Source organism: Botrytis cinerea, chromosome 10, assembly GCF_000143535.2.
Source record: "Botrytis cinerea B05.10 chromosome 10, complete sequence".
NCBI classification, from domain to species: Eukaryota; Fungi; Ascomycota; class Leotiomycetes; order Helotiales; family Sclerotiniaceae; genus Botrytis; species Botrytis cinerea.
The window spans coordinates 1,559,665-1,586,606 of record NC_037319.1 but is presented as its reverse complement, the minus strand read 5'-3'; the positions used below and the strand labels follow the sequence as shown (position 1 = coordinate 1,586,606).

Below are 26,942 nucleotides of genomic sequence, written 5' to 3'. Positions count from 1 at the left end.
GATATACGAGCAGATCGAAGAGTTGATAGATATACTTTGTTGCAAGAGAAAAATATCTCATCTCTACTCTATTCTACTCTACTCTACACAGATTAGCTACCTAAAAATATATTATATTCATACAAATCTACACATCATTCGGAATCATGAAGAATACTCACCTATAATTACTTACTTGTCTTATCCGTCTTAATCTATCTAAAGGGATTTCATTTCCTCTTACTTTTAAGAAGAAGAAGAAGAAGAAGAAGAAGAAGAAGAAGAAGAAGAAGAAGAAGAAGAAGAAGAAGAAAGAGCACTCGAGATAAATCCTACTCATACCCTTCCCCCAGATGACGAAAAAGTTCAAAAAAATAGCAACTTGAAGAATATATAATATATAGATCCTCAGCTCTCGAAATCGAAATCGAGATGAAATTAAAATAAATCAACCCTTTGCACTCCAAACTCCAAACTCCAAACTCCAAACTCCAAACTCCAAACTCCAAACTCCGAACTTCAAAACCAAAACCAAAGCAAAGAAAAGCAAAGCAAAGCCAAATCACCATAATCAAATCAAACCCCGATTTTCACAACCCAAATATACAAACATACAAACACACAAACACACAAACAAACACAAACAAACATATACAAATAAATAAGTAAATAAGTAAATAAATCAATTATTCCTCGCCCTCACCATCACCATCACCCTCAATTCCCCAGCCCTCACAAAAACCACACTGTATACTAAATCCCAACTCTCCCTCCCATTCCAATATCCATCACCTACCTGCACTATGAGATCTAGATTCTCGAGTTTTTCATTACCACTCTATTCTTTCTTTCACACAACCTCACCCAGCCGCAGGATTCACATATCCACCTATCTACCCATCTACCTACCTACCCACCTATCTATATACCTATATACCTATAATGAAATCCATTACAATTACAAAGACAAATTTTCCATCTCCTTCTTGATAAACCCCGCTTCCCCCCCCCCTTCAAAAAAAATCTAGGAAAAAGAACCTCATCAAGACCCAACAAATTCCATTCACACAATCATAATCATAATCAAAATCCACAACCCCCAATTCCCAATTCCCAATTCCCCCTCTGCCTCTCTCCCCCTCTCCAATTCCCCAAAAGCTACCGAAACAAGCGACTCAGCACCCACCCCTCAACCCCCTTTTCCAAACAAGCGAAACGAATACCTCTCTCCCTCCCTCTCTCCCTCCCTACCAACCTACATATCTTAGCTCGCAACATCCTTATACAAATATCGAGTGAATCTAGATGTATTGTTTATTTATTTGCCTAGTATATATATATATATGCACATATGCAAATCCTCACCAAACAACTAGCAAGTAAAACATTGAATCTTGGATATTTATTATTCTATTTCCCACTTATAAATCATGACTCTTAATACATATATATCCCGCTTTCCCGCTGTCATTCCTTCGTATCTAAACTCTTCGCTTCTCTTGAAAGTTTATTCGCCATTCCATGTATGCAAGTGTACAATCATCCATCCATCCAAAACCCCCCAAAATATAATATAATATAATTCAACGCTCTATTCCGCAACCAACAAACTAACTCGCCCATTCATTTCCTTATTCACACCAAACTCTACCTCTTCAAATCCTTAACCTTAATCTCTCCACCTCCCTTCCCCGTCTTCCCTTTCCCATTTCCATACCCTTCAACTCCCATCTCCCGCATAGCTTGTTCAACCATATGTACGGCCTCTATACATACATCATCACCGGTTCTCCAAGCCCTGAGCGTTACACCTTGCCCGTCAAGAATACCCTTTGCGCGTTTCCAACGACGTCTCCAGAGATCTAATTTTTTGTTTGCTGGTGCTCCACTGGATGTTCGGTAGTATTCATCGTCTGATGAGTCGGGGGAACTGTTATTTGTGGTTGCTTGGGTAATAGTACTGGCCGTGGAGATTGATGAAGGGATGGTAGATTTGCGACGTGGGGGAGGAGGTGGTCCATTATTTGATGATGGACTGTATGATGGGTTGAATGCAGGTTGGGGCCTTGGATTTGATTCACCCATGCCTGGTATATAAGATCTCATTTCTGGAAGATTGTTGTAGGTCTCTGCAACTTTATGACGAGCACTAGATATGTAACCCTCACTGGATGATTCTGATAATTCCGCACTACTTTGTGTCTGCTTCAATGGGTGGTTATTTACACTTCCATGTATAGCACCTGAGCGTCGAGGTTTCGGTGGTGGCGGTGGAGATATTTGCTTTGGGGGTTCGGATGATTCGGGTGGAATCATTGTGATTGTACTTGCTCCACGAAGTGATAAAGGCTTGGAGGGTCGAGGTGGAGGAGCTTTCCCATCATTGGCGGATCTTCGTCGTGGAACATTCGATACTTCCATCTCTGACATGGAACGAGGTACCACTTGCCTATGAGATTTATGTACTGGCTCATTCTCAGGCTCATCCCCGAAGTCAATAAGTGTTCCCATAGTCGGTCCATTACTGGTCTGGAGTTTAGTTTCCGAGGGAGCTCTAGGAGGCAAAGATGGTCGTTTCTCTGATTGCTCAGATTTACTATATGTAGATGATCTCCTACTGTCAATGGATTGAGTTCGCGATTGAGGTTCAAACCTTCGACGATCTCCACTAAGCGGGCCTAATGCTGGATCAAAGAAACCTATATCTTCAGGTGTTGTGACATCTCGGATAAAGATCCCTAGGATTTTCCCCGGATTTGCTAAAACGACATCGGTATAGACTTCTAAATCTGCTTCTCCACTATCTCCAATCAAAATGAATTTCCTTTCCGAAAAATCTCGCATGATCTTCTCAAGGGTGCCTTTCTTTCTTTCCGCAACAGGTTCAAAAATACCTTGAAGCATTCCGCTGTATTGTTTTAGATGATAAGATCCAGGTGGTAGCCCTGCTTTTCTGAAAAAGCTCACTAAGACTGGGAATAATTGCCAAGGTGAATTGGATACGTAGTGTACCCCAACACCCATATCATACATTGTATTATACCATTCCCTGACACCTTGAATTGTGAGGTCGGCAAATTCACGAATGAAGACATTTCTGAAAATCTCTCTTGATCCTGCACCAATTGAAGAGTGCTTGATTGTATCATCAACATCAGTAATGAGACTGACTCCTTTTGGTTCAGTAATCTTGACTTCTTCAATCGCTGAAAGGTTTTCCGAAGCCAACACTCTAACATGTGTGGGAACAAACTCCAGAGCGGCTCGCATGATGAAATGACCTGCTTCATTTGTTTCTATTGTACGCGACGAAGAATTCTTTTCGTCGTAAAAGAAAACCGTAATTGCTGTTTGAACCATGGGATTCGTAAGGAACGGCCTTAATCGTGCCATCAAATGCGCATTTGCTTTTAATAGTTCCGCTTGGGTCATCTCTGATGGTTGATTCCATGATGTGCGTTTTGTTAGACGACTTGGAGCAGGAGATGACTCTGGTGATACTCGTGAACTGCCACCCCGCTGCCTACCGCGTTCACTATAGATACTATCACCGTCTGATTCCCGTTTTGGCTTTTCACTATAATCACCCCGTAGTGCTGCCTCCTCCTCGCCTCGACCCTTTTTCAATATTTGTTCTGCTTCACGGGCGATCTTCTCCTCATCATGCCTCTGCTCAAGTTCTCTATGTTTTGCTCTTAATGAATTTGAATCCGGACTAGTCTCTCGAGAACCAGATTTTGGTGCAGGTATCCCACTCAACTGGCGTGCGAGACCAATGAGTAGCCTATTCTTTCTTGTCATAGGCCCTCTATGAGGAGAGTAAAGCCATCCTCTAACATCCACATCAACGATAGCCCTATCGTCTTCGTATTTTTGCCATTCCCTCGCCCAATATTCCGCGTCTCCCGGTTCGTTTAATTTAGGATTCATGTTGGCATTTTCGAAAAATGGTTTCTCTTTAGTATGTCTCCGCGCATATGATGGAAATAATATCATTTGCTCATCACCGTGCGAAACAATAGATACATCCGGAAATGAACCTGGTATTCCATGCTCATCATCATCTATTCCACCACTCCCACCCCATTTTTCTGCGTATGATTGTTGATACGATTGACGAAGTTCGTTCGCAGCTTTGAAATACCCTGCCAATTTCTCCCTCTTCCCCCCTCGTTTTTTCTCCTCCCCATATCCATCTGCGGCATAGCCAGACATCGAATAAGATGATGGGTTCAGCTTTCTAGAAGCCGTCGCATTGTCTTTGGAGCCGCCACCGAAGAATTTCCTCACCGGTCTTCCAAGAATTTGAGAGACAGTTTTGCCAGCAGCTCTCTTTTTCTTCCTTTGTAACTGAGTTCTGACTATGTAATTATAGATTCGTGATTGCGCGCCAAGTTTGTAGACTGGGAATGTTTCGAATCTGAATTTTGCAAAGCGCTGGCGAATAGTCTGCCGGAAATGTGGGAATAGGTATCGGAGAAGGGATGTTCTTCGATGCGGATTGCCTGCTCGACGAAATGAAGGAGGAGCCACGGCGAATGTGCGAGGCTGTCAGCCTGAATGATGTTGAGTGCTGTGGAGACGTTCCAGTCCTTTTACCTAGTTGGGTGGGTGTGAGAAGGAATAAGCTAATAATAAATACCAAACCCACGCCTGCTGCTTATCATTTATGTTATGTGATCTGACACTGCTGACCGGGTTTATGACGAAAAACAAGGGCTGGGATTGTGATCGATTGTTTTCCCTTGTGCGAGCGAATGATTCAATATTGACCGACGACCTCGAAATGAGAAGGTTAACGTCTACAAGAAGAAAAGGTATAGATCGGTACAGGTACCGGCGTCAAAGTATTTGCCAAGAGCCATCCAGATGGGAATTTGGGAATTCCTCACCTAGGTACCTGGGCTTTGGGTCCTGGTACTGTCCTAGCTTTCCTTGCTTACCTCACCTTACGTGCTTATTGCTTGCTAAATCGGGAAGGGACTTGGGTTGGGGGTTGGGGGTTGGGCATTTCACAAGATTTACATCCTACGTCACTCTTGGAAAAGGCGGTGCACCCTGTCCAGCCAAGACTGGAAAATCTATATGTGTGTATGTGTGTATATATGTATGTATATTTTATATATATGTGTATATATGTATGTATATTTTATACACATGTGTATATATGTATGTATATTTTATACACATGTGTATATATGTATGTATATTTTATAAATATATATATATATATATATATATATATATAATAACAACAACAACAACTACTACTACAACTACAACTACAACACAATCATCTCAAATACATACATCCACATTCCATTTGAACCATCACCACGAACACACACCATCAATCATAGATTCCATCACCTATCTGTATGTGAGACACGTAGTCTCGGAATCGGAATTGTATTGATTTCTTAAAATACATAGTCATCTATGTAGTCATGTCATTTGAAAATGGCCCAGACTAGTTCCCGCTGCATCTTTCAACCAATGCGTGCTGTCGTGTCATTTTCACTTGACAAACTCCTCCCTTTCCCTCAACCCTCAATCACAAAGTGAAGCGATAGCCTCTAAGAACGCCGGTGCCGGATTATTTTCAGGAGGATATGCCCTTTCAATTTGCCTCAACACTGTACCCAGGCCTGAATATGAATTTTCATTATTACGGGTTTACCCCGAAGGAATATCAAGGAAGTAGGTGATACTTAAAGATTTACTTAATGAAATGAATGGATAAATGAACTTGTTGATGCGAACTGCCTCAGGTCAGTAAGTTATTAAGTTGGTCGTTTTTCCGTTTTTTTTTTGGGTTTTCTTCTTTTCAAATCTGATTATACGATCCCAATGATCTAAAGCTAATGTAGAGCAAGCCTGTCGTTAGATACCATCAATGATAGTAGAGTAAGAGAGGATATGGTTCCGCACTGAATCATTATCCAGCAGCAACTACCTGCCGTCTCTTTGTGGATGCATTTTCAACGTCCTAATAAAGTGTTAGTAATGCTTGGAATTTATCTGAGAAAAATCCCAATCGAAAACGAGATCTTCCGCCTTTAACCTTGGGCCACATCCCGAACGAGGGATTGGCTTTAACATACATCTGCTGAAGAACGCTTCTTCTTCTTTTGGGAACGAGTTGGCTTGACCTCGCCTTCAGTAAAGACGTCGTCTGGAAGGTCGCAGCTATGAATCATAAATCAGCACTTCTCACCATATAATTCATGAAAGGGAGCACAAACTTTCGAGTGTTAACGACAGATAAGGTATTAAGCTCCTCATTATACTTCTCCCAACTTCTACACACTCGCTTGAACTCATCAACACACCATGCAAGGTCGAGCGATTTAGCGCCTAAGATTGTTAGTAGCTGGGCCTCGGAATATATATCATAGAAGCTTGTAATTAGAATGCATATTCCAAATACCATAATCGTGATAACAGTAAGATCGTTCATAAATGTAAGGATGGCGGTGGTGCACTTACCTTCGCGAAGCTCGAGGCCGATATAATGTGTTGTTGTGTAAACCAGTGATTCCTTCTTCTCGGGTTCGGATTTTGGTGCATCTCCATTCTGGTCCTTCACCGCAGTTCCTAAAGTTGTATCATGGGATGGGTCCGTAGTCACTGTTGGGATTTCTTTGATCTGGTATTGCAGATTGCCCTCTTTTACCGATTCGATTTCATCCTCGGAACTGCATTTGTGAACTCGTTCGAATCCCTTGTTGAATGGATGTGCCAACGCAATTGATTCATGGTTTTCTACATTAGCAACTAAAAGTCTAACTTTCGATTCAACCAAACCGGCCCATATAAGTTGAGCCTCCTTTGTAGTACTGGCGGAGATGACGGAAAGGTAGTATTTGTAATTTTTGGTGAAGAATGTGTGTTTGACGAACAAGTCTTTCCAAGATGCCTTGCCCGTCATAATTCTGTCCGTAATATTCCCTCCGCGAGCAAGTTCCCGGCAAATGATCTCTTTGGTTGACTTTGTTATATTGTGAGTAGCACACATAGAAGGGTACGAGGGGGTAATAATTGGCATAAGATGGTAACCGTCGCCTTTATAAACCTATCAAAGTCAATTAAAGCCGGAGCATGTTGCAGGAGAGAAGCTTACTCTTGGATTCCAGACACGAACATTAAGCTTACCACCTTTAATTGCCTGCAGTAAGACTGGTTGCGGCCACTGCCACTGAGACATAATGCGGAAAAATTTGAGGATGACTGTAGAGGCAGTTGCTTGTGGATATAATTGACAGACTCTGGCCACCAGCATCGCCCAGGCGACTCCTCCAGGAAACCCCATAATGTTTGCATAGATAGCTCGTCTCTGCGCCCAAAGTTTAACGCCCCTCAAAGCAGTTCTGAATACTGCCTTTTCCGGTACTAAATTCAAAATATCATCGGTAACTCGCGTTCCGTTTAGAGAGCGTAGACCAGCTTCATCCAAGCCCGTTAATAAGTTGTCGTCGTTCAAGCTTAGGGACCTTGAAATCTGAGTAAGTACTTCAATGCGTGCGAAGATCAGATCGATGCTGATGCCTGAATATTCAAACTTAATGATTGGCACGAAGGCTTCCGGAACAGGCGTTAGGTCTTCAATAGCTCCTTCTGGCGCCATTTCAACGAGAAGATCTGGAAAAAGTTCGAAATATTCTTCGCGAGAAACGTTCTTGGGTACGACAACCAGAGTATCGATATCAGAGCCAGGTCCATATACACCAAGTCGAAAACTGCCATATGTAAAGATTCTACCGCCGGCATTATTGACGATGTTCTCCGGTAAGTTTTGCTTTCTGCAGACGCGTTTGACAAATTCTTCGGTGATGGATTGTAAAGAAGCAAGGACGGCGGATCTGCGCAAAAGTTTGTCAGTAATGAAAGAGCTAAAAGTGAAGCAAGATATTCCAGGATATGATTGAGCTGCGGATTTTGGGAGAAACGGAGATAATAATCGCAATCATATACCTTTTTTCGGTATCGGCGCGGCTTTCAAAAAGATTCTCTTTTGTCATTTCTTCAATCAGCGCATCGGTTGCTTGCTTCTCGGCATCAGTTGGAAGCGCGGTAGATAAAGGCGGAGTGATGCCCAGCTGTCTGGGGGCTGCAGTTGCCATTTTGATGAAGATACCGAGACCGAAAGCTTTGAGTTGGCTTTCGAGGCTGTCGAGATGAACAGCTTAAAATAAATGTCGGTATCAATGTTTGGTTGTTTGGGGTGTTTGGTTGAAGAAGGTCGATAGAGAGTCAAACACCGGCGCGACCATAAATTGGTCTATGTACTATCGTGCATAAGCGAACGGTTTATTTTAGATTCACTTTGGAAGCTTCACCCCCACTTGTACCATGAGGAGCGGGAACTTAGATAGTTTCCATGTGCCTACCTAAACACCTGAATAATACTGTACACCGTATCCTCCTTGTATTCACTTGATGAGGATCCTGATTCTTTAATATCTTTAGACTTCGCTCTCTTGATAGGAACAATTATCCCATGTCCATGAAGATATTACATATACGATATGGCCGAACATAATAATGCTTGGGAGGGCAATGAGGAAACTCAAAATGATCCTGACGAGAAGAGAGTTCTTCATCAGGCGTTGGATTCTTTCTAGTAAGGATACTTTTATTTGATGACGGCATCTTTGAGGCCGATAAGAGGAGGAAATCGGCTAGAACCGTAGCACCACCGGTTTCATGGGACTATCAAGCGAGTTCTCTCTGTGTCATGTTAGGGGGGGACCTGTACGTGTTCACCGAACACAGGAGCCGAGGGGATATAACATATGCATGCTCATTGATGTACACACATGTCTTTCTTATTACCACACAAACACATCGACTCTTATTGACATACACACTAGCCACTACCAAAAGACCGCTCACTACAACACGACTCATCTACGAAGGCAAGCCTTCTACGCCTTACCTCGAGCCCACTGGGAACTTCTCGCATCGCCACCAATCAACTACCTAGACACATTAATAGCTGTCGATGATGCCATAGATCAAAATGCCGAACTCTCAGAAGCGATCTTATCAGCGGCCCTCCCCTCCTTCAACCTTCCCTATCCCTCTTCAAACTTCAACCCGTCCACCAAATCTCCCGATGATTTCCGAGGTACAGCAACCACAGGGGATCTCGAAAAAGCCCGAAGTACCCTCCGGCAAATGTATCGAGACTGGTCCGCTGAAGGAGCCGTCGAACGCGAAGCATCCTACCGCCCTGTAATCCGCGCCCTCCAAGACGAAAAAGCTAGATCCTCTCCCCTTAAACGCAACATGCGCGTCCTGGTTCCAGGCGCAGGTCTTGGCCGTCTAGTATTTGATCTTTGTATGCAAGGCTTCGACGTCGAAGGCAACGAAATTAGTTATCATCAACTCCTTTCCAGTGCCTACATTCTCAATTTCTGTCCCCAAAAGGAAAATCACACAATTTTCCCTTGGATTCATTCCTTTTCCAATCACAAAACTCGAAGCAATCATCTTCGATCCGTCAAAATCCCAGATGTCCACCCGGGAAATGCGTTGAATTCCAACCCACAAGCTGGAGAAATGACCATGAGTGCCTCCGATTTCCTCCTCTTATATGGCGACGAAGAACGTGCTGAATCCTTCGACGCAGTAGCCGCTGTCTTCTTCCTTGACACAGCTCCTAATATCATCCGCTATCTCGAAGCTATCCGCAACTGCCTCAAACCTGGCGGCATACTCATAAACATGGGGCCACTCCTCTGGCATTTCGAAAACAACCCTCCTGGTTCCTCCAACCCTTCATCATCAAAACAACCTAGCGATCAGGTACAAGATCACGGTATCGCCGATCCTGGAAGCATCGAACTTACAAACTCAGAAGTACTGCTTCTGCTTCCCAAATTGGGATTCGAGGTCCTCACTTCCTCGACTGACCTGAGAGCGCCCTATATTCAAGACCCAGATTCCATGCTACAAAATACATATTCCGCTAGTTTTTGGGTGGCGAGAAAGATTGAGGAGGGAGGAAATGCAAATTATGGACATGCACAACCACGTGAGAATGGTACGCAAGAAGGAAACCATGATCATGGCATCCCACCCATAATCCAGGAAGAGGATGAGGAAGGGACAGAACAAGCACCGGGAGGTTGGGTATAGATTTTTTTTCTACTTGCGTTGTAGGATAAAGATACGAATAGATATTCGAGAGTTAAGAAAGAGATCGGTAGGTAGATAGATAACCTTTTATACATCAAATACAACATAAGTATACAAAATTGACAGTATCAAACCCCAATATCTAATCCAGGGGGCTTGTATCCCGCCTGCGGTTTTGTTACCCAACTTTCCTTGGAATACAGAACTCCCAACACATATACATCTACATGATCTCCATATATTTTGAATTCAAAAAGTAATAGCCAATATCAAGTAGAGCCGATGATTGTCTACAAAATATTCCGCTCTACCTTCCCTCCACGAGATGAGAAAGACACGAATTCACAATACTGTTCAGTCGCATAGATCAAATAAGCAAATCACAAACAGACACCCAACTCATACCACAAAGTATATCAGTCAAATCCACCATCTCTTCCAGCCAAAGGTTCAACAATTTCAATTTCCAGCTATCGAATAAAATGTGCCGCGCACATGATTTATTCTAGAGCCCATCGTCCTTCTTTTCCTCCCCCTCCCTCCCCCTAGCATCAAAACCCCCCATTAATTCCATAACTCTAACACAACAACAAGTAGTATTACATCGCCACGCTACCACATACCCATCCAATATCAACATATACATTCTTTCATATAGTTTTCAAGCTTTTCTGTTTCCTTTTCTCTCCCTCTATTCTCATCCTCTCCATCTTTCTCATCCTCTCCGTCTTTCTCATCCTTATCATGTCCTTTCATCAACCAAGAAAGGACGGGCAGAGGAAGCCTCCCCATACTCTAGCATCAACAAGTCTTAGGTATTACACCACACCAATACGACAAACAGAACTAGATACACACATATACGCACACATATATATATAGCCAATAAAAACTCTCTAAAATCTAATTCATGAAACATCTAATCCTTATAGTACACAAAAGCATTCCGCGAAACCCTCCCCTCAACACAATGACATTCTCGCAGTCTGTAAATTATCTTATAATTCCCCTCCCTCTTCCCATCCTCCCCCACCCCCATCTCACTCACAACCACCCTCAAAAAAAGCCATTCAAACAGAACAACGAATCATAAAGAGTAGATATTCAATCTAATCTACTAATCGCATCGCATGCGTAAATCCAAATCCAAATACTTATCCAAACATCTATCTCATACATCATTCCATCATCCATCATTTATCATCCATCATATTGAAATCCTCGTATCTTCATATATGAACTTTTATTCATTTCCATATCTTGATTTTCCGATTCTTCCATATGCAGTTTCGTAAACCATTAATCTTCAACTCATTTTCTGCGTGGGGAATATAAAAGCAAAAGTCAAAACTCCTAAAGTCCAAACAAAAACGGAAAAACAAATACGTATCCAATCTAGTACCACCGAATCGTCAAATCATCTCCTTTCTGATCTTCTGATTTTTTCATAGCTTGATTTTCCCCTCCCTTTCGTCTGATATGTCATGCTTCCGGGGCTTTTCTCAACTCAATCACAACCCTTAGCTTTTAGCCCCAGTACTCATTCCACTCCCCCTTTCACTCCACCTCTGCCGATCTCTCCTACTCTCTCCAAGTCTACTGGGCACGGGACTATGCCCGCGTTTTCTCTCATCATAATTGTATCCCCTCCCATGCCATCTCTCTCCCTCCCCTTCGTACCCACTATCCCTCTCCCTCTCTCTTTCTTTTTCAACCCTTTCTCTTTCTCTTTCCCTCTCCCTATCCACTCTACTCCTCTCCCTAGCCCTCGCACTAACCCCACTTCTTGTTCCTGGCGTTCTCTCCCCACCATTCGGCCCACTCATAACCGTACTCGCTCCCACCTCACTCCTCTCCCACGTATCAATCGTTCTCGCCGTACTTCTCGCTCTTGCCCCCCTCGATTTTGGCGTCTTACTTTTCTCCCTCTCTCTTTGGGTCAAAACGGTACTTTCAATATCGCTTCGCTCCCAACTATCTACACTTCGAGGAACACTCAACTCCCTTTCTCTGACACTTATACCCGGACTCTTCAAATCTCTTTCTCCTAGTCCGCTCCGCCCTCGAGATCTATTTCTAGGCGTGGGTGTAAAAATCGTACTTTCGCCCACTTCACTTCTCTCCCATGTATCGATTGTTCTTGCCGTACTCCTCGCACGATCGCGAACGCCGAGTCTAGATCTACGATTTGGACGCTCGTCTGGACTGTCGTGTTCTTCGAATACGACAATTTCATCCTGTTCCTGAGGTTGTATTTCGACTCGAGATCGTCTAGGCCTATCTTTCTTATCATTTTCCTCATCTGCAATGGGCACAATTCTAATTCTCGAATTCGTCGCATTTGTCGTGTTCCCACTAATCCCCACTCTTCTCTCCTCAATCTCCCTCATATCTCTCTCCAATTCCGAATCCCTCGGATCAGCCGTAACTCTCGTGCGACTTCTAACTGGTAATTCTCCCAATCTCTCCCCAAATCCCTGGCCATAGACACCTGGTTGTCGAGACTTCCTTCTTTCCCCATTATAACTCGAGAACCCATGCAATTTATCAAGTTTCTCATCCGGTTCCAGTTCCTCCCCAATAACCACTGGCCCACTCCCATAACTAACCACCTCATCTCTTCCCCTTCTGTTTCTCCTTCTTCCAAGTTCTCCATTCACAGCCGTATCTCCTAATAATAAATCATCGGCTGTCATATGAGTCTTTTCTGTCCCTGCTCTGGATGTTCGATGAGATCTTCTCTTTTTCTTTTTGCGTCGTCGATGCATGAGTGATTCTTGATATTCAACCCGGCCTATGTTTATGGAAAATTAGATTATCAGCAAATTGGTCTACTAAGTTTGAAGTTGAGAGATGGCATCTCCTCATTACATCATCATTTCATCTAAAGATGGTTCTGATATGTGACGTGATGTGATAAAACTACTAAATCCTCAGATAATAAAAAAAGCTCTTCTTGAGCGCTCAGCCATCAATGCTTTGATATCAAACGCCCCCCCTTTTCATAGAAATAAGAACAGCGCAACGTGGGTAGTCATTAATGTTTGAAAGAAAGCAACCTCTGAAAATGAGAAGTAAACTTCAACGCATCCCCTCAATACAAGCATCAAATTAGATCATCAGACGGAAACTAGCCCCCAATAAATCAAACGCTTAAGAATAATACTTTACGCATCACTTTCACGTCCTGCATCAATTTCTGCTGAGATTATAGCCCTACGATCATCTGCATTCGCCACATCAATAACCTTGTGAAACATTCCCTTACCTTTATTCAATAGGAGTAATTTTCTCTCATATGGGCCGAGATTTTCTTCAATAATAGTTTGAATGACGGGTGCATTCTTTTCTGGTCCATCATATTCCCATACCCATCTCAGGTCGCTGGTTCGTTCATCGTCTAATGCTGCTGGAGCTGTTGGACCCCATGTAGCTGTTGGCGGAATAGGATCAGTGACTTTGATTCGAATTTGATCCAGGCGCCAGGGGCCTTTCTTTAAAAGTGCTGGACACTTATACTTTGTCATGTCTTCTTCACCAAGTCCCCCAAGATCAAGTCGGATTCGTACACTTGAATGAATACGCTCATTAGTATGTGTCATTGGTACCCCAGTCGAAGCACCAGTATCTGGATCTAAACGATGGTAAAGACCAGGAGTTCTAGTCTCTTTACCTGCGAGGGTCCACTGATAAATGTTAGTTTACCTGCTCTCCGGCAAAAAGGTAAATGATGTTGAAACATGATCAGTAACTTGTACTTACGATTCCAGTATCTGAGTTGTAAATCTTCCCAAGAGCCCATGGACGAACTGGATGATGTTTCTCATAAACGGCAGGCGTTGCCCATTCGTTAATTGGCTTCGAAAACCTAAAGATAGACGTGGAAGGAGGTGGTAAAGTTTCGTAATAGTGGACACTCTTTTGAAATATTATGTCAATGGCGTCATCGTGAAAAGAAACCCCAATGGAAGCAAGCTGATCCATCATCCAGGCCAAAGTAATGTTTGCAATTTCCTGATCATCGTAACCCCCTCCAACATTGGCATGACTTCCTGGGAACCAGACTTGTCGCAAATCAGTGGGCTCATCTTCGAAATCTCTTATCTCCCAAACCGCGGGACTAAATGGTCTCCGATGTTCGTCGAGTGCCAAAGCTTGGAAAGCATGTCTAATGTAGCCGGAAAGATTCGTATCGTGAAACTTGTACTCCTTAGTAGAATGTGGAAGTCCAAGTTTTGCAAGGAGAGCAATATTTGGAATACCCAAAGATCCCACAGTATCCCACACAGCAACCGCATGAACTCTGATTCTAGATCCATTCGGATCATGAACTCGGGTTAGGTTTTGTTCTACCAATTTTTTCTTGTACTCATCACCATCTTTTGGTTTGTCTGGAAAAGGGATATCCGGAAAGATATCCTTGTAACTGGCATTTCTGAAGTTTTCCTGGTCTTTGAATATAGCATAGAAGTTTGACATGCCATAGCGAGTGAGTAGTCCGATGTCAGAGATCATTCCTGCAACACTTCTGGCAGTGAAGGCTCCACGAGAGAAGCCAACCAGAATTATTTCATCGCCGGGGGTATAGTTGGCGGCAATGAAACTATAGACTTCACGAATGTGCTTGTCACATGTCAGCACGCAGTTTGGCATTATGTAGAATAATTCTTACCTCAGAAATACCAGTGCCAAGCATACCCCCACTGAGGGTATCCAACACACTACTGCCTGTACCAACACCGGAATGATAGTAAATGATCTGATGAGTTCCATCTGGAGCATATCTTCTAAGACATCTTGACAGGCGGGTCACGTTACTTGGAGTCTAAGAAGGGGTAGAATTAGTGGGCGAACTTTGCTTGATTGGCTAGAAAGTGGAGATGGCGGTGAAGGGGGCATGATACGATAACGTTCAAACCAAATAACGCCAACCTCAAATTTGATAAAAGGGGGAATGCATCTTGTATAACTGACCTGCAATGTACCAGTTGGTTTGTAGGGAATCAGCGTTGGTTTGGTGAATCCATCGTCACTGACATTCACAGTCAGCAATTGTGATCATATGACTTGGACGAAGAGAAATTAGGAGAACTCACCTATCCATCCATGTTCCATCACAACATAGAACTATACGTTTAGGATGAACATGCTTTTGGCCTTCATATTCATCCATGTTGTTTCGTGTAACGTGATGACGGCGAAGAGACTTCAATGTTCTCGGTAGGACTGAAGGGCCGCGGAAACGACGATTCTGTTGTAACGTGCTTAGTGATATGAGACCAGGAGGACGTTTGATGGAAAAGATGGAGTTCATACCGGTGTTCTGCAAAGGGTATATATATATATAGGACGTCAAGCAATGAGCGATCTGATGCGCTTTCCCAAATTGAATCTCAGATGCGCAATGCAGAATCACTTCGTAGCAAACTCTTGAGTTCCTAGAAACTAGATGTGAGGGGTGAAAACCCAATAATTTGTACAAAAGTAGAAGGAGCAGGCCTCTTTTCTCTTCTTTCCTTTTTTCCCCCTCGCCCGCGTATGTATTGATTTCTCGATCAGTATTCGCTTGATGCAACAGAATGTATCACAACTTATTTTCAGCCATCTCTCAAGAACGTTGCAGTGACACTCATCACAAATATGGCTCTTTTCAGCACCGATTTGCCGTCTTTCTCAAGCCTCCGACATCATTTTGATGAAGGGTGTAGCATGTAATGGATGGAGTCTTTACGAAAATACAGTCTTTGCTGTTCTGGATAAATGTTAGGTCGATCAAGGTGGTGTTGAGGTTGACTACCTAGCAGGTGGTTGATCAAATTTCTTATGTGCTGGTCTCTTTCTTCCGCCTCTTTCTCTGGGATGAAATAACACCTGCCAATCTCACCGTGCCAGCCCAGCCAGCCTTACAAATGATTTCATTCCAGGATTAATGGAGAATTCTGCGAGATTTCGCGGAATTTGATTCGTCAAGCCAGCTTAATGAATTTTGCCATGTCAGAGGATATCTCATTGGACGCATGCGAGAAAACAACTCCATTTTGTATGTTGTGGACCCGAGGTGGCTTTACACGAACAGTGCGTTGAGACGCTTTTCTTCACCGTTGTGCTTTGCTACAATCAAGAGTTATTTCTCAACCACTTGGCGTCGATGCGATTAATATCAATATGTAGGTCGATGTTTCGACTCGAGATGCATTTTTCATATGACAAAAGTCTGTCGAGAAAAAGTGGTCACCGGTGTGGTCGAGATGTGTGTGTGTGTATGTATGTATGTGTATGTGGTGAGATTATGGTATGATGTGGATTACTTCGTGCTAGTAATTATTAGTTCCCGTTTGTGACTTCTGCAGATTATCTGTCCAAGTATCTCTAGTGGGTGCATCAAGGTTAATCACTTCTCAGCTCTTCACCTCCGATTCTCTGTATATCGGAAATGATTGACAGACTCGACTCAAGAGACTGATCGAATTTGTGTCAATTTATCAAGAACATGTTACCATACTCTTTCAAGTGATTGGAGAAATGTAAGTTTCGTGGCACAAAAATCTTTCGTGTCTTATCATGCTGCAAGTCACCAGATAGAGTGATGAAGGCGGGGTTCATCTGCTTAGCCGTGCCGCTTTCTTGGAGTTTTACATAGCAGAACACAGCTTTGGTGCTACAGTTTGATAAGACAACGGTCATGGATACATATATGAAGTATCATCATGAACATTCAAGATGTCTGTCAAGCAGGCAACAGATCTACCGACTCCAGTTGGTGATTTCTACATGCGCAATGGACTTAGTCAAGGAGATCAACTTATCTGTTATGAATTCGTTAAAAATGCTTTCCCAGGGAAGAATATCGAGGAGCCTGCATGTCAAGGATATTGCTCGCTGACTTTTTTGGTGGGAGACGATATCGTTGTTCAATTTCGACCTGTTAAATATCGATTGAATCTCATGACAACTCATGCTGCACGAGAGGTATACGGGATGTTCTGTCCTCGAATAGCTTATGTTACCAGTCTCCCGAAATCTGGATTGTTGGTATATTCGATGAATCGGTTACCGGGTGTTTCATATAAAGATTTCCGAGCAAGCAACACATCCCTAGCTATCAGTACCGAAACTCGAGCAGTGCTATGTAAAGATTTCGCCGCATTTCTAGCAGTAGGATGGCATCGAAAGGACTGTATGTCTCTCCTGCGTGGTGTTGTAGGATTATCAATGCTATCTCGTCTTGAACTACTATGCAAGGATCTACCAAACCGATTCCAGCCACTAGCTAAAAGGATCCGTAAAGATATGCAATTCATTGAATCTATTCCATGGGTACTAACTCACGGCGACATAATTCCAAGCAATATCATTATCGATCCCCTTACGCACCACCTTGCTGGACTGGTTGATTGGGCAGAGGCCGAACCTCTACCATTCGGAACCTGTTTCTATGGACTGGAAGAGATTCTGGGCGAGATTACACCCACTGGTTTTCATTATCATGCGGATGCGTCATATCTGCGAAGGCTTTTCTGGATCGAACTTATCACCCTGATCCCCGAGCTGAAACAAGATGAGTTGATGAGAACAGTTAAAATTTCTAGAGATTTGGGAGTACTGCTTTGGCACGGTATTGCCTGGGACGACGGTGCTATTAATCGAGTGGTAATGGAGGAGAGAGACGAGGACGCGGATGAAATAAAGAGATTAGATGCCTTCCTGGATACTGATGTTAGAGACGGCATTACTACTGAACCAAAGCATTCGTCGAGACTTTAAAGAGCGCCATATATCTAACTCAGAGCATGGAAATGCCGACCTGAATTCCGAAGACCAATTCACATAACGATTTACAGCTTCCATCCATGCGATACGCTGCGAGAACACGACATGCCTTGTCGAGAGCAAGTCGATAGCTCTATCTTATACCATCATTTCATCCTATTCTCCGAGCTAATCGGGAGTGTCAAGCAAGCAAGAATTATCCATTTCAACAATGTTTCATTCTTGACAATATCAACATCTCTCATCCCTCCGCCCTAAAAAGAGCAACCATCAGCTTATCCCCATTTTACCTCCTTGTCTTTTCTGGTCCACGTTACCGGTTTACTAGGAATCGACTTTCACTATTTGAAGACGTCAAGTTTCTTTTGACATTTTGACATATTGGAAGATCGGGCCTTACTATCTTAAATTTGTAGATCCATACACACATATGTTTCACTTTATTTTTATTTTTTAATACTGGACCACGTCTTTCTTCATTTGTCTATAGCGGAGACTTTTCCTTGGTATAATTTTTCATGAATCAGATACCCATTTCGAGCAAGACATGACAACTGGTAACTTTTTATGTTGAGATATTTTTGCTTCTCGTACTTTTTCCCTGTCTCAATTTATATCTACTTGAAATGAAATTCCTACTTCTCTATTCAAACACTATGCGATTACAGATATAATGCCCTGCTCGTATCTACTATTTCGAGGTATTTCCCAGTGCTCTAAATGCGATTTATAAATTGCAAACCACAAACTTGTAGCTTTCAACCTAAAGTTTTGCTTTCTCCCCCTCCTCATCAGTTGCGCCACCTCTACTTAGCATTTCTCCCCCATCAACCACCAAGTTAGCCCCATTAATATGACTTCCTGCCCTACTAGACAGGAAAACCACCGCGCCAGCAATATCCTCCGGTTTCCCTAATCTCCCGTCCGGCACAGTTTTAGCCAGCTTCGCAACTCCTCCTTTCGACTCCATAAGCGCGTTAGCCATTTTCGATGGAAAGAATCCAGGAGAAATGGAATTGCAAAGGATATGACGGGGACCGAGTTCGACAGCGAGATTTTTGGTGAGATGAATGGCCGCAGCTTTGGATGCGGAATAGCCGATTGCGGAGCTGGGCCCTGGGGGAGGGGCGATAAGGCCGGCGACGGAAGCGGTTACTATTACGCGGGAGGGTTCTGAGGCAGTCGCGCTTGCTTGGAGGAGGGGTGTAAATCTGGGGATTTGTTAGCAGATTGATTGTATGAGAGGGGCTTGGGAGAAAGAAGGGAGGAATCAGATACGTACAATCTCACTGTCCCAAAAACACTCTTGACGTTTAGATTCATCACTTTCGCAAACGCATCATCGGGGTGGGTATCGAATTTTTCTCCCCATGTGGCTCCCGCATTTGCAAATAAGATATCGATATGATCTGTGGTTTTGGATACTTCGGATACCAGATGCTGGATACCTTCAATGGTTGAGATGTCTGCGGGGACGGAAATGGCTTTTGCACCCGGAGAGAGATTGGGGAGGGCATTGAGAGTTGAGACAGCGGCTTCGCAGGCGGAAGCTTTACGAGATGTTATGTAGACGAGGGAGCAGCCGGCTTGGAGGAAGCTAAGAATGGCGCGGGAGTCAGTGGCTGGGAAGAAGGATGGAATAAATGATAAACGACGAGTGTCAATGAACTTCCGTCCGGATTGCGAACTTTTCTTCACAATGAATGAAAGAGAATTACTCACGCAGACGCAGCATGCAATCCCAATCCTCTGGATCCCCCAGTAACCACCGCAATCTTTCCCTTCAGAGAAAACAGAGACCCAAAGTCATGGAGTTGCGTGTCGTAACTAGACATTTTTTCTTTTGCGTATCTCACAATCTTCTCTTTGTGACTCAAAATATGATCGCAGATACGTATACGCTACAACCAAAAACGCGGAAGATATATTTCAAGAGCAATTCGAATTGTCGTGATACAATGAATGATATTTGATATATCAGTCCAGACTGACAAACATGGTGTGCTCTCTTTTCGGATAAGCACAAGCGGAGAACCCGGGGAACCGAGGCTGCGCTAGTGATACGATAAGGATCGATAAGACACATCGATTTTTGACGGTTTCCAGCGGCCAGCCAAGCGTTTTCCTAGGAGATACCAAAATCAGTTTCACAGTGCCTACCACAGTACCTAGGTAGGTATGACGCCCCCCGATTTGAGAATTGGGATTCTCAGCACTCTTTTTTACTTTTCTGTTGCGGGATAGTTCCGCGAATGAAGATTGAAGCTTGATGGACTTTTACAAGGTAGAAGTTGTCACCATGAGGAATGTGTTAGTGTCGCTGGAGCTGATGCCTGCCTACAAATGTGATATCGATTTTTGCTGGGGATATTGATGTCGGGCAAGGGGAGGAAATTGATCTACAGATGCGCGTGAGGCGAAAGCTTTTGGGCCCCTGTCTTACCCCCATAGCTGTTGCTGCTCTGTTTCCCAGCAGGACAAAAGATTTGAGACGTCGAGTGTAGTGTACATATACTGTTTTCAATATTCGATAGCATGCCAGATGATTGTTTTCTATAAATTTTGGATTTGGCACATATTTTATATCACTTCTGCGTTGAAGTAGACTTGGCATTGTTATAAAGTATTGGCATTCAAATACGATCAATGTATGGAGGAGATACTGGTTTCTCCGTTCTTCCAGACTCGGGTGCTTGCGAAGCCGGCCGTAGTTGGCACTTAGGGGGCACGGGGAGATAGTGAGATGGTTTTCAATGCAGTTAGGTATCTAGCATCTTGGCATCACATCCGTCCCATCAGCCTTGATTTCGATGCCGGGTGTGTTTCGGTATTTGTTCTGACTCGCGCGTCTCGACTCTCACGTAGCAATTCTTGTGCTGCTCAGATGATTATCCTTGTTTGATACCTGTGCCTGTTCGAGATGAACGGTTGTGCGGCTGATTCCAAATGGAGATTGGTGGCAAATGGTTATGAATCTCAAAGTCTAATGTTTCGGCATCAAATGGGTGGCTGCAAAATGTTCTCAGGCTTGCAGATATGGGGTTTAGCTCCGGCACTGGTTACCGATTCTAAAAGAGTTCCAAGTTGTTTATGCAAGAACCTTTGGGGGGTGTTCAACATTATCTGACTTATCTCTTGTCGCTGGTAATCGAGCAGAGACGAGTTGTGATTGATTGCATTATCGATTTGCAAAGTTCTACTCGCACCTTCAAGAGTTGTGAGAATAGCATATCCCATGGGAGCTCACCCAATGACTCTCGTGATATTACTATTTGGGAAACAGAAGCTACCAGGAACAGCCAATCAGATCAACAGTGTCGTATTCTTGGCCGTTAGCACCGCCGCATGAACACTTCAATTCGACTTAGCTCACTAGGACTAAAAGGACTACAATTGTTGGACCGTCTGGACCGTACCCCACCACATTGTATGTAAATTTTAGACATTTTGATTGATAACTTGGAAACTATCAAACCTTGGAAATCGATGATGAAAACTTGAGCGTCCATCTAATACCTGGAACACTTCCACGAAGTGACATAAAAAGCTACAAGTTTCGACCTAACACGAACAGCACCTCTCTTCCAATTTAAAGTGGCAGGAAATGCTCCCTGCGTATAATACTCCGAGATAAATTAATTCTCACCAAGGATTTCCGGAAGTCAGGGTATGCATATTCCGCTTGATTGGACAATTTGAATGGATTTGGGCGTCGACCCCGCGATTTTCTTCTGAGATAGGGATGTAAGACCGACCACAGTATTATTTTATAGCACACTTTCGGCACCACACTGAGGCATCGCCGTTAACTTAAGATCATTGGACCCCAACTTGTTTCATTCCCGACTTTGAAGTTCGTACGCCCCCATACGACAGTCAAGCGTATCTAGCTGGGCTCGACGCTCGTATCTGGAGCATGGCCAGAGACAAACTCGGGAACCTTCCTACGTGGGGTATGTCCCATACTCCGAGGAAAACAGCTGAACTTGGAGGCTGCTTTTTGAAGATCATCGAAATTCAAATTTGTGGGTATTCTAGGATCTTAAGTTCCAACATAGTGTTGATTCCTTTTAAGGCCAGCCATACATATCATAGTGCGTCGAGTATCAGACTGAGCATGCCATTGCAGATAGTTTGGGTGGGTGCGAACATGAATATTACTGGAGAGCAATGGTTCAAGTCCCTGCAGAACGACATCCCACAGCGGTATCTCCTTCCTGCAGACCGAGTTAACAACCTAGTGACCACTTCGCACACCCCATGCTTAGAGAATCAATACACATAGTACATGCCGCATCTTTGCTTCATGATTGGGGCAAAGGAACTCGTGAGACTGTAAAACCAAGACATCTATGGAAGCATTTCAACCATGACAAATGTTCGAATTGCATCCCTTTCAAAGAACTTTCTTTCGATATCATAGGCTACCTAGGTATCAGGCAGATCAGGCGTCATGATCGGTATATCCCATGTATATTTGCTTTGCAAGCAAGTTCCTGAACAAGCTCTGGAATACAACGTATAATGTATATATATATTTCTTCAATAAATAGACCAAATGTAAAAGCAGCATCTTATATCTTATAGTCGAAGAAGGAGAGATGTTTTTGTGCACGGTCCAGATGCTAGAATACCTGGGCAGAAATTATCTTCAAAGCGGCACGTATGTAATCCCAGCAGTATACTTTTGGCTTACTCTCTCTATTTACCTATTATGTCGTAGATCCCATACCAAGAGGTACATAGTTACATAGATTTCTACACCTCCATTATACCTAGGCAATTCCTACCTACCTGTTGAATTTCGTGATTACTGTGCGACTGCAACCCCTACCTTGCAAGTACCTTATCCGCATGCTTCAAGATCAATTCCTCAATTTTTGGAATGAGAGCCATAACTCATCTCAGTTCGACATAGCAAATTCACCAAAAATCCCTCAGTCGCGAAGGTCGAACTGTTTCACAGCTGCAAACTTAGCTGCTCATCAAAGCACTCACACATCGACGTCATCCGAACCTACCGAATATCCGAGATCTGAATTTTCGATGCGTTGCGATTGAAACACATATGAATACTTAATAAATTCGCGGACTGCTCAAAGACTCAGGGTTCACAAAGTTATTAGAAGTGGTGGTGTTTAGGCGGATTAGGGGTCTGGAACAATAAATGCATATGGTTCTGTGAAACAGCCATTACACAGCAAGTAATAAGATCTTGGAAGGGGTTCACAGAAATGATGCCCTCGGGTCAACATCCAAACTTTCAGGCGCAGAGTGCCTCTGATTACCAGAACGCAAATCATCCTCATCAACTGTTAGCACAGGATACCCCGCCCCTTGATGTATTAGGAGCGCCCAATCTCGAAGGATTTGAGTTTCCCTATGTATTCGGGGAGAATACCGTAACTCCAGGCGAGCTGAAGCTGGATGGTACTTCAGATCCATTTAATCTTGCGAATTCTACCGAACATCGAGATTCCGTATCATCTATACCTCCCATGCATCGAAATGGTTATGGCAGCATATCTGGGCCAACGGCTCGGCAACCTAGCTTTAGTGGGGGGTCAGATGAAGCAAGTCCCACGAGCAATCGAATGATAGGAAATCTCCACCAAGGCGATACCCCTATGGTGGATGATCTCAAGGTGAATACAGGAGGTTCTGGGGATGGCAGTGAAGAGAAAGGAAAGGACAAGCCTGAATTGGCACCTGCATGGACTGAACTCAAAACAAAAGCAGGTAAAGAGCGAAAAAGATTGCCACTGGCATGTACAGCATGCCGAAGAAAAAAGATCCGTTGCTCAGGAGAGAAGCCCGCATGTGTAAATTGCACCAGGTCAAAAATTCCTTGTGTGTATAAGGTCACGACAAAAAAAGCGACCCCAAGGACGGATTATATGGCAATGCTTGACAAGAGGATAAAGCGAATGGAAACGCGCATCATGAATACTATGCCAAAGGAAGAACAAAAAGAACAAAATGGCACGCTTACATTAGCAAGAGCTAATGTCAAGCCTCCAATTCCTGGAACGTTACCATCTAAAACTTCTGCTGGAAAAAAGCGACCCGCTGAAGAAGCATTCGGACCAGATTTGAATGATTGGTCAAAGTCGGCAGTTAAACCTTCAAAGGAAATTGGTAAAACGGTTTTGAAATCCAAGGTCTTGCTAGCACAGGAGGACGCAGAAAGCAAACTACTGAAAGATGGCAAAGAAAAGCTACCTTCGCGAGAGCTTCAAGAGCACCTGGCCGAGGTATTCTTCGAAAAGGTTTATGGCCAGACGTATCACTTACTACACAAGCCAAGCTTCATGATGAAATTAAAGTTAGTTTTGACACAGACAGTTCGATTTGAATACTAACAAAATTTGCAGGTCTGAAGCACTTCCTCCTGTCCTAGTGTTAGCCGTCTGTGCTTGCGCAGCTCGATTTTCCGATCATGTTGAATTGACTGCAGCGCCGCCCTTTCTAAAAGGAGAAGAATGGGCCTCTGAAGCTCGTGATATTGTTTTGAAACGATACGATTTTCCAAATATTACAATTTTGACGTGTTTGCTGATTCTGGGGTTTCATGAGTTTGGCACTTGTCACGGCGGTAGAAGTTGGGCATTGGCAGGGCAAGCAATCCGGATGGCATATGCTTTACAACTACATAAAGATCTTGACTACGACCCTCAAAAGCCGAAGGTTGACGAAAAGGGCAATGCGGTGAAACTCAGCTTCATTGATAGGGAAATACGGCGACGAACGATGTGGGCATGCTTTCTCATGGATAGATTTGAATCTTCTGGGACTGGTCGACCAACTTTTGTCAAAGAAGAGACTCTTGAGATTCAGTTGCCTGTGAAGGAGAATATGTTTCTACTCGACATTCCAGGACCAACAGAGAGTCTCCACGGGGAGGTTGCAAATCTGAACACGCCTAGTGGTACAAGTTTGGCCAGCCCAAAACAAAATCTAGGCGTAGCGGCATATGTGATTCGATCTATTGCATTGTATTCTAATATTGTCACGCATTTTAATCAAGGTGGTTTCGACAAAGATCCATATCCTATATGGTCACCAGAATCGGAGTATTCTAGCCTAATCAAGAAATTGAAGGATTTCCAAGAAGCCATGCCGAAAGAGATGGTATATAATGCTGAAAATCTTAGTTCACACCGATCCGAGGGATTAGCAAATCAGTTCATATTCCTTTATATTGTCATTGAACAATCTAATTTAGTCCTCAATCACTATCCGGCAATTATAGAACGAAGTGGACCTCGATCCGATACCCCCAAGGAATTCGTGACTAGAACAGAGTCCAAATCGATAGAAGCAGCCGGTCACATCGCCGGACTTATCGATGACGGAAAATCCATGTCCCTCACTGCACCTTTCGTTGGGTACTGTGCCTTCTCGGCCAGTATGCTTTTAGTCCTTGGTATTTTTTCGGGGAATTCTAGTTTGGAAGAGTCTTCTAGGAAGCACCTTACAACTACTTTAAGATATATAACAATGATGAAGAAACATTGGGGCATGTTTCACTCATTATCCGAAACTCTTAGAAGCCATTATAAAACATGTGCAGACAAAGTTATTGCTGGTTCAAGTGATGACTCGAGTTCAAGCATTCCTCAATACGGCGACTGGTTTGATAAATTCCCACACGGTGTATCACAGTCTGACTTTGAAGATCCTGCTGCAGCTGTCAAGAAGGAGAAGGGGGACGATGCTGTTCTCGAACAAAAGTCGGACTTGAAGACTGTAGCGAATTACGTCAAGGATCTACCTACCCCCTCCCCAAAACAACCAAATTCTAAGCCGACAAAGCAAAAGGTCAAAAGAACCCAATCTACATCACAGCCTTCACGCCCCCCACAGCTGGATACCATGCAAACCATGCCTTCTGATATGCAAGCTTCACATCAAGGAATGCAGGTATCGACCCCATCATCCTCGCATCCACAGATGACATCTCAACAAGCACCTCAAAATTCATACAACCAAAATATTATGTCACCAGCTGCTCTCTATCCGCCACCACAGTATGTTAATCATCACGACCTCCTCATGCGGTCGCAACGATCGCAACAACCACACAACATAAACCAGCGGCAACTTAATGAAGTTTTAGGATTCGATTACGCGACAATGGATCACTCGGCTATGAATGGCAATGGATTGCATGGTGGCGTCATGAACGGCAATAGTATGAATGGCAGTATGAACAATAGTGGTACGCCAGGCACAAATCATAATGGCGATGGATCAATGTTGAACTGGGGAGATATTGGCCTGGGTGGAATGGGAAACGGGTATGACATGATGGGTCTTGAGAACGGAATGTCCAACGCATGGTACCCTCCTTTCAATTTGAGTCCGCCTCCTGTCAATGTGGATGGAATGAATGATGATGCGTTTGGAGGCAATTCCGTTGGGGGAGACTTCGAAATGAGAATGGGTGGCCAGGGTATGATGGGTATGAACATGGGGGGAGTAAATGGAAGTAGTAGTATGGGTGGGCATTGATCAAGCATCGACCTTTATCATTCTTGCTTGAGGTGATTTTGAATAGGAAATATGGAGAAAAGCATATAATTCTGCGTTTGGAGTTTGGGTTTGGATTTCTACGTGGTTTAGTGCCAGTCTATTTTGTACATGGGTAGGATAGGTATTGGAAAAACCACATCCTTGGTCGGGTGGTTTGGGTGGTCGGTCGGTTTGCTTCAGGGATGGGTTCTTTCTAGGGCAAACGGAAAACGGAGGAAACTTCTCACGAGGGCTGTATGGAAGGACTGGGAAGGACTGGGTACTTCTGATTATTATTTTTCTTGAAATCAAGGAGTTGCTGGAGTGGAAATCAATCATATGTATATGACACCAGACAAGATGTTGGGAGGGGTAGCGAGGAAACTCGAGACTTGAGACTTGAGACTTGAAGAAGTATGCGGAATGCGGAATGTGTAAATGCATTGGAATGTGAATATGAGGGAATGAGATGAAAATACAAAAATTAATATATGTTTATTATTATTATTAATACTACATGTATATCATATTGCATT

General features: G+C 43.5%; 7 protein-coding genes across 10 annotated transcripts; 3 read left to right on the top strand and 4 right to left on the bottom strand.

Moving 5' to 3' along the window:
• Positions 1-1,367: 1,367 nt before the first annotated feature.
• On the bottom strand, positions 1,368-4,953 carry Bcapp1. The gene has a single exon (XM_001557423.2). The coding sequence runs from the start codon at positions 4,192-4,194 to the stop codon at positions 1,627-1,629; it is 2,568 nt and encodes an 855-aa protein (XP_001557473.2). The 5' UTR covers positions 4,195-4,953; the 3' UTR covers positions 1,368-1,626.
• Positions 4,954-5,358: 405 nt separating this feature from the next.
• Positions 5,359-8,223, bottom strand: Bcpap1. Of its 2 annotated transcripts, XM_024695605.1 has the most exons (6): positions 7,954-8,223; positions 7,103-7,841; positions 6,469-7,054; positions 6,225-6,336; positions 6,084-6,168; positions 5,359-5,968 (listed from the first exon to the last, which is right to left on the bottom strand). In XM_024695605.1, the coding sequence occupies exons 1-6, from the start codon at positions 8,100-8,102 to the stop codon at positions 5,918-5,920; spliced, it is 1,722 nt and encodes a 573-aa protein (XP_024551400.1). In that variant the 5' UTR covers positions 8,103-8,223; the 3' UTR covers positions 5,359-5,917. The 2 variants fall into 2 exon arrangements, with proteins under 2 accessions (XP_024551400.1, XP_024551399.1); XM_024695606.1 differs by having other exon boundaries at positions 5,359-6,168.
• Positions 8,224-8,326: 103 nt separating this feature from the next.
• On the top strand, positions 8,327-10,394 carry BCIN_10g04100 (hypothetical protein). Of its 2 annotated transcripts, none has more exons than XM_001557425.2 (2): positions 8,327-8,602; positions 8,853-10,394. In XM_001557425.2, the coding sequence occupies exons 1-2, from the start codon at positions 8,508-8,510 to the stop codon at positions 10,120-10,122; spliced, it is 1,365 nt and encodes a 454-aa protein (XP_001557475.1). In that variant the 5' UTR covers positions 8,327-8,507; the 3' UTR covers positions 10,123-10,394. The 2 variants fall into 2 exon arrangements, with proteins under 2 accessions (XP_001557475.1, XP_024551398.1); XM_024695604.1 differs by having other exon boundaries at positions 8,419-8,790.
• Positions 10,395-10,607: 213 nt separating this feature from the next.
• Positions 10,608-16,630, bottom strand: BCIN_10g04090 (hypothetical protein). Of its 2 annotated transcripts, XM_024695602.1 has the most exons (7): positions 15,439-16,630; positions 15,219-15,373; positions 15,097-15,154; positions 14,795-14,947; positions 13,885-14,745; positions 13,391-13,808; positions 10,608-12,916 (listed from the first exon to the last, which is right to left on the bottom strand). In XM_024695602.1, exons 2-7 carry the CDS (start codon positions 15,293-15,295, stop codon positions 11,643-11,645), a joined length of 2,841 nt encoding a protein of 946 aa, XP_024551397.1. In that variant the 5' UTR covers positions 15,296-15,373; positions 15,439-16,630; the 3' UTR covers positions 10,608-11,642. The 2 variants fall into 2 exon arrangements, with proteins under 2 accessions (XP_024551397.1, XP_024551396.1); XM_024695603.1 differs by lacking the exon at positions 10,608-12,916 and having other exon boundaries at positions 12,970-13,808.
• Positions 16,631-16,685: 55 nt separating this feature from the next.
• BCIN_10g04080 (hypothetical protein) lies at positions 16,686-18,426 on the top strand. The gene has a single exon (XM_001557427.2). The coding sequence runs from the start codon at positions 16,843-16,845 to the stop codon at positions 17,884-17,886; it is 1,044 nt and encodes a 347-aa protein (XP_001557477.1). The 5' UTR covers positions 16,686-16,842; the 3' UTR covers positions 17,887-18,426.
• Positions 18,354-20,537, bottom strand: BCIN_10g04070 (hypothetical protein). The gene is made up of 3 exons (XM_001557428.2): positions 19,615-20,537; positions 19,175-19,489; positions 18,354-19,103 (listed from the first exon to the last, which is right to left on the bottom strand). The coding sequence occupies exons 1-3, from the start codon at positions 19,725-19,727 to the stop codon at positions 18,656-18,658; spliced, it is 876 nt and encodes a 291-aa protein (XP_001557478.1). The 5' UTR covers positions 19,728-20,537; the 3' UTR covers positions 18,354-18,655.
• A 2,071-nt stretch (positions 20,538-22,608) lies between these two features.
• On the top strand, positions 22,609-26,940 carry Bcftf1. Its single transcript, XM_024695601.1, has 2 exons — positions 22,609-24,217; positions 24,267-26,940. The coding sequence occupies exons 1-2, from the start codon at positions 23,130-23,132 to the stop codon at positions 26,404-26,406; spliced, it is 3,228 nt and encodes a 1,075-aa protein (XP_024551395.1). The 5' UTR covers positions 22,609-23,129; the 3' UTR covers positions 26,407-26,940.
• Positions 26,941-26,942: the final 2 nt, after the last annotated feature.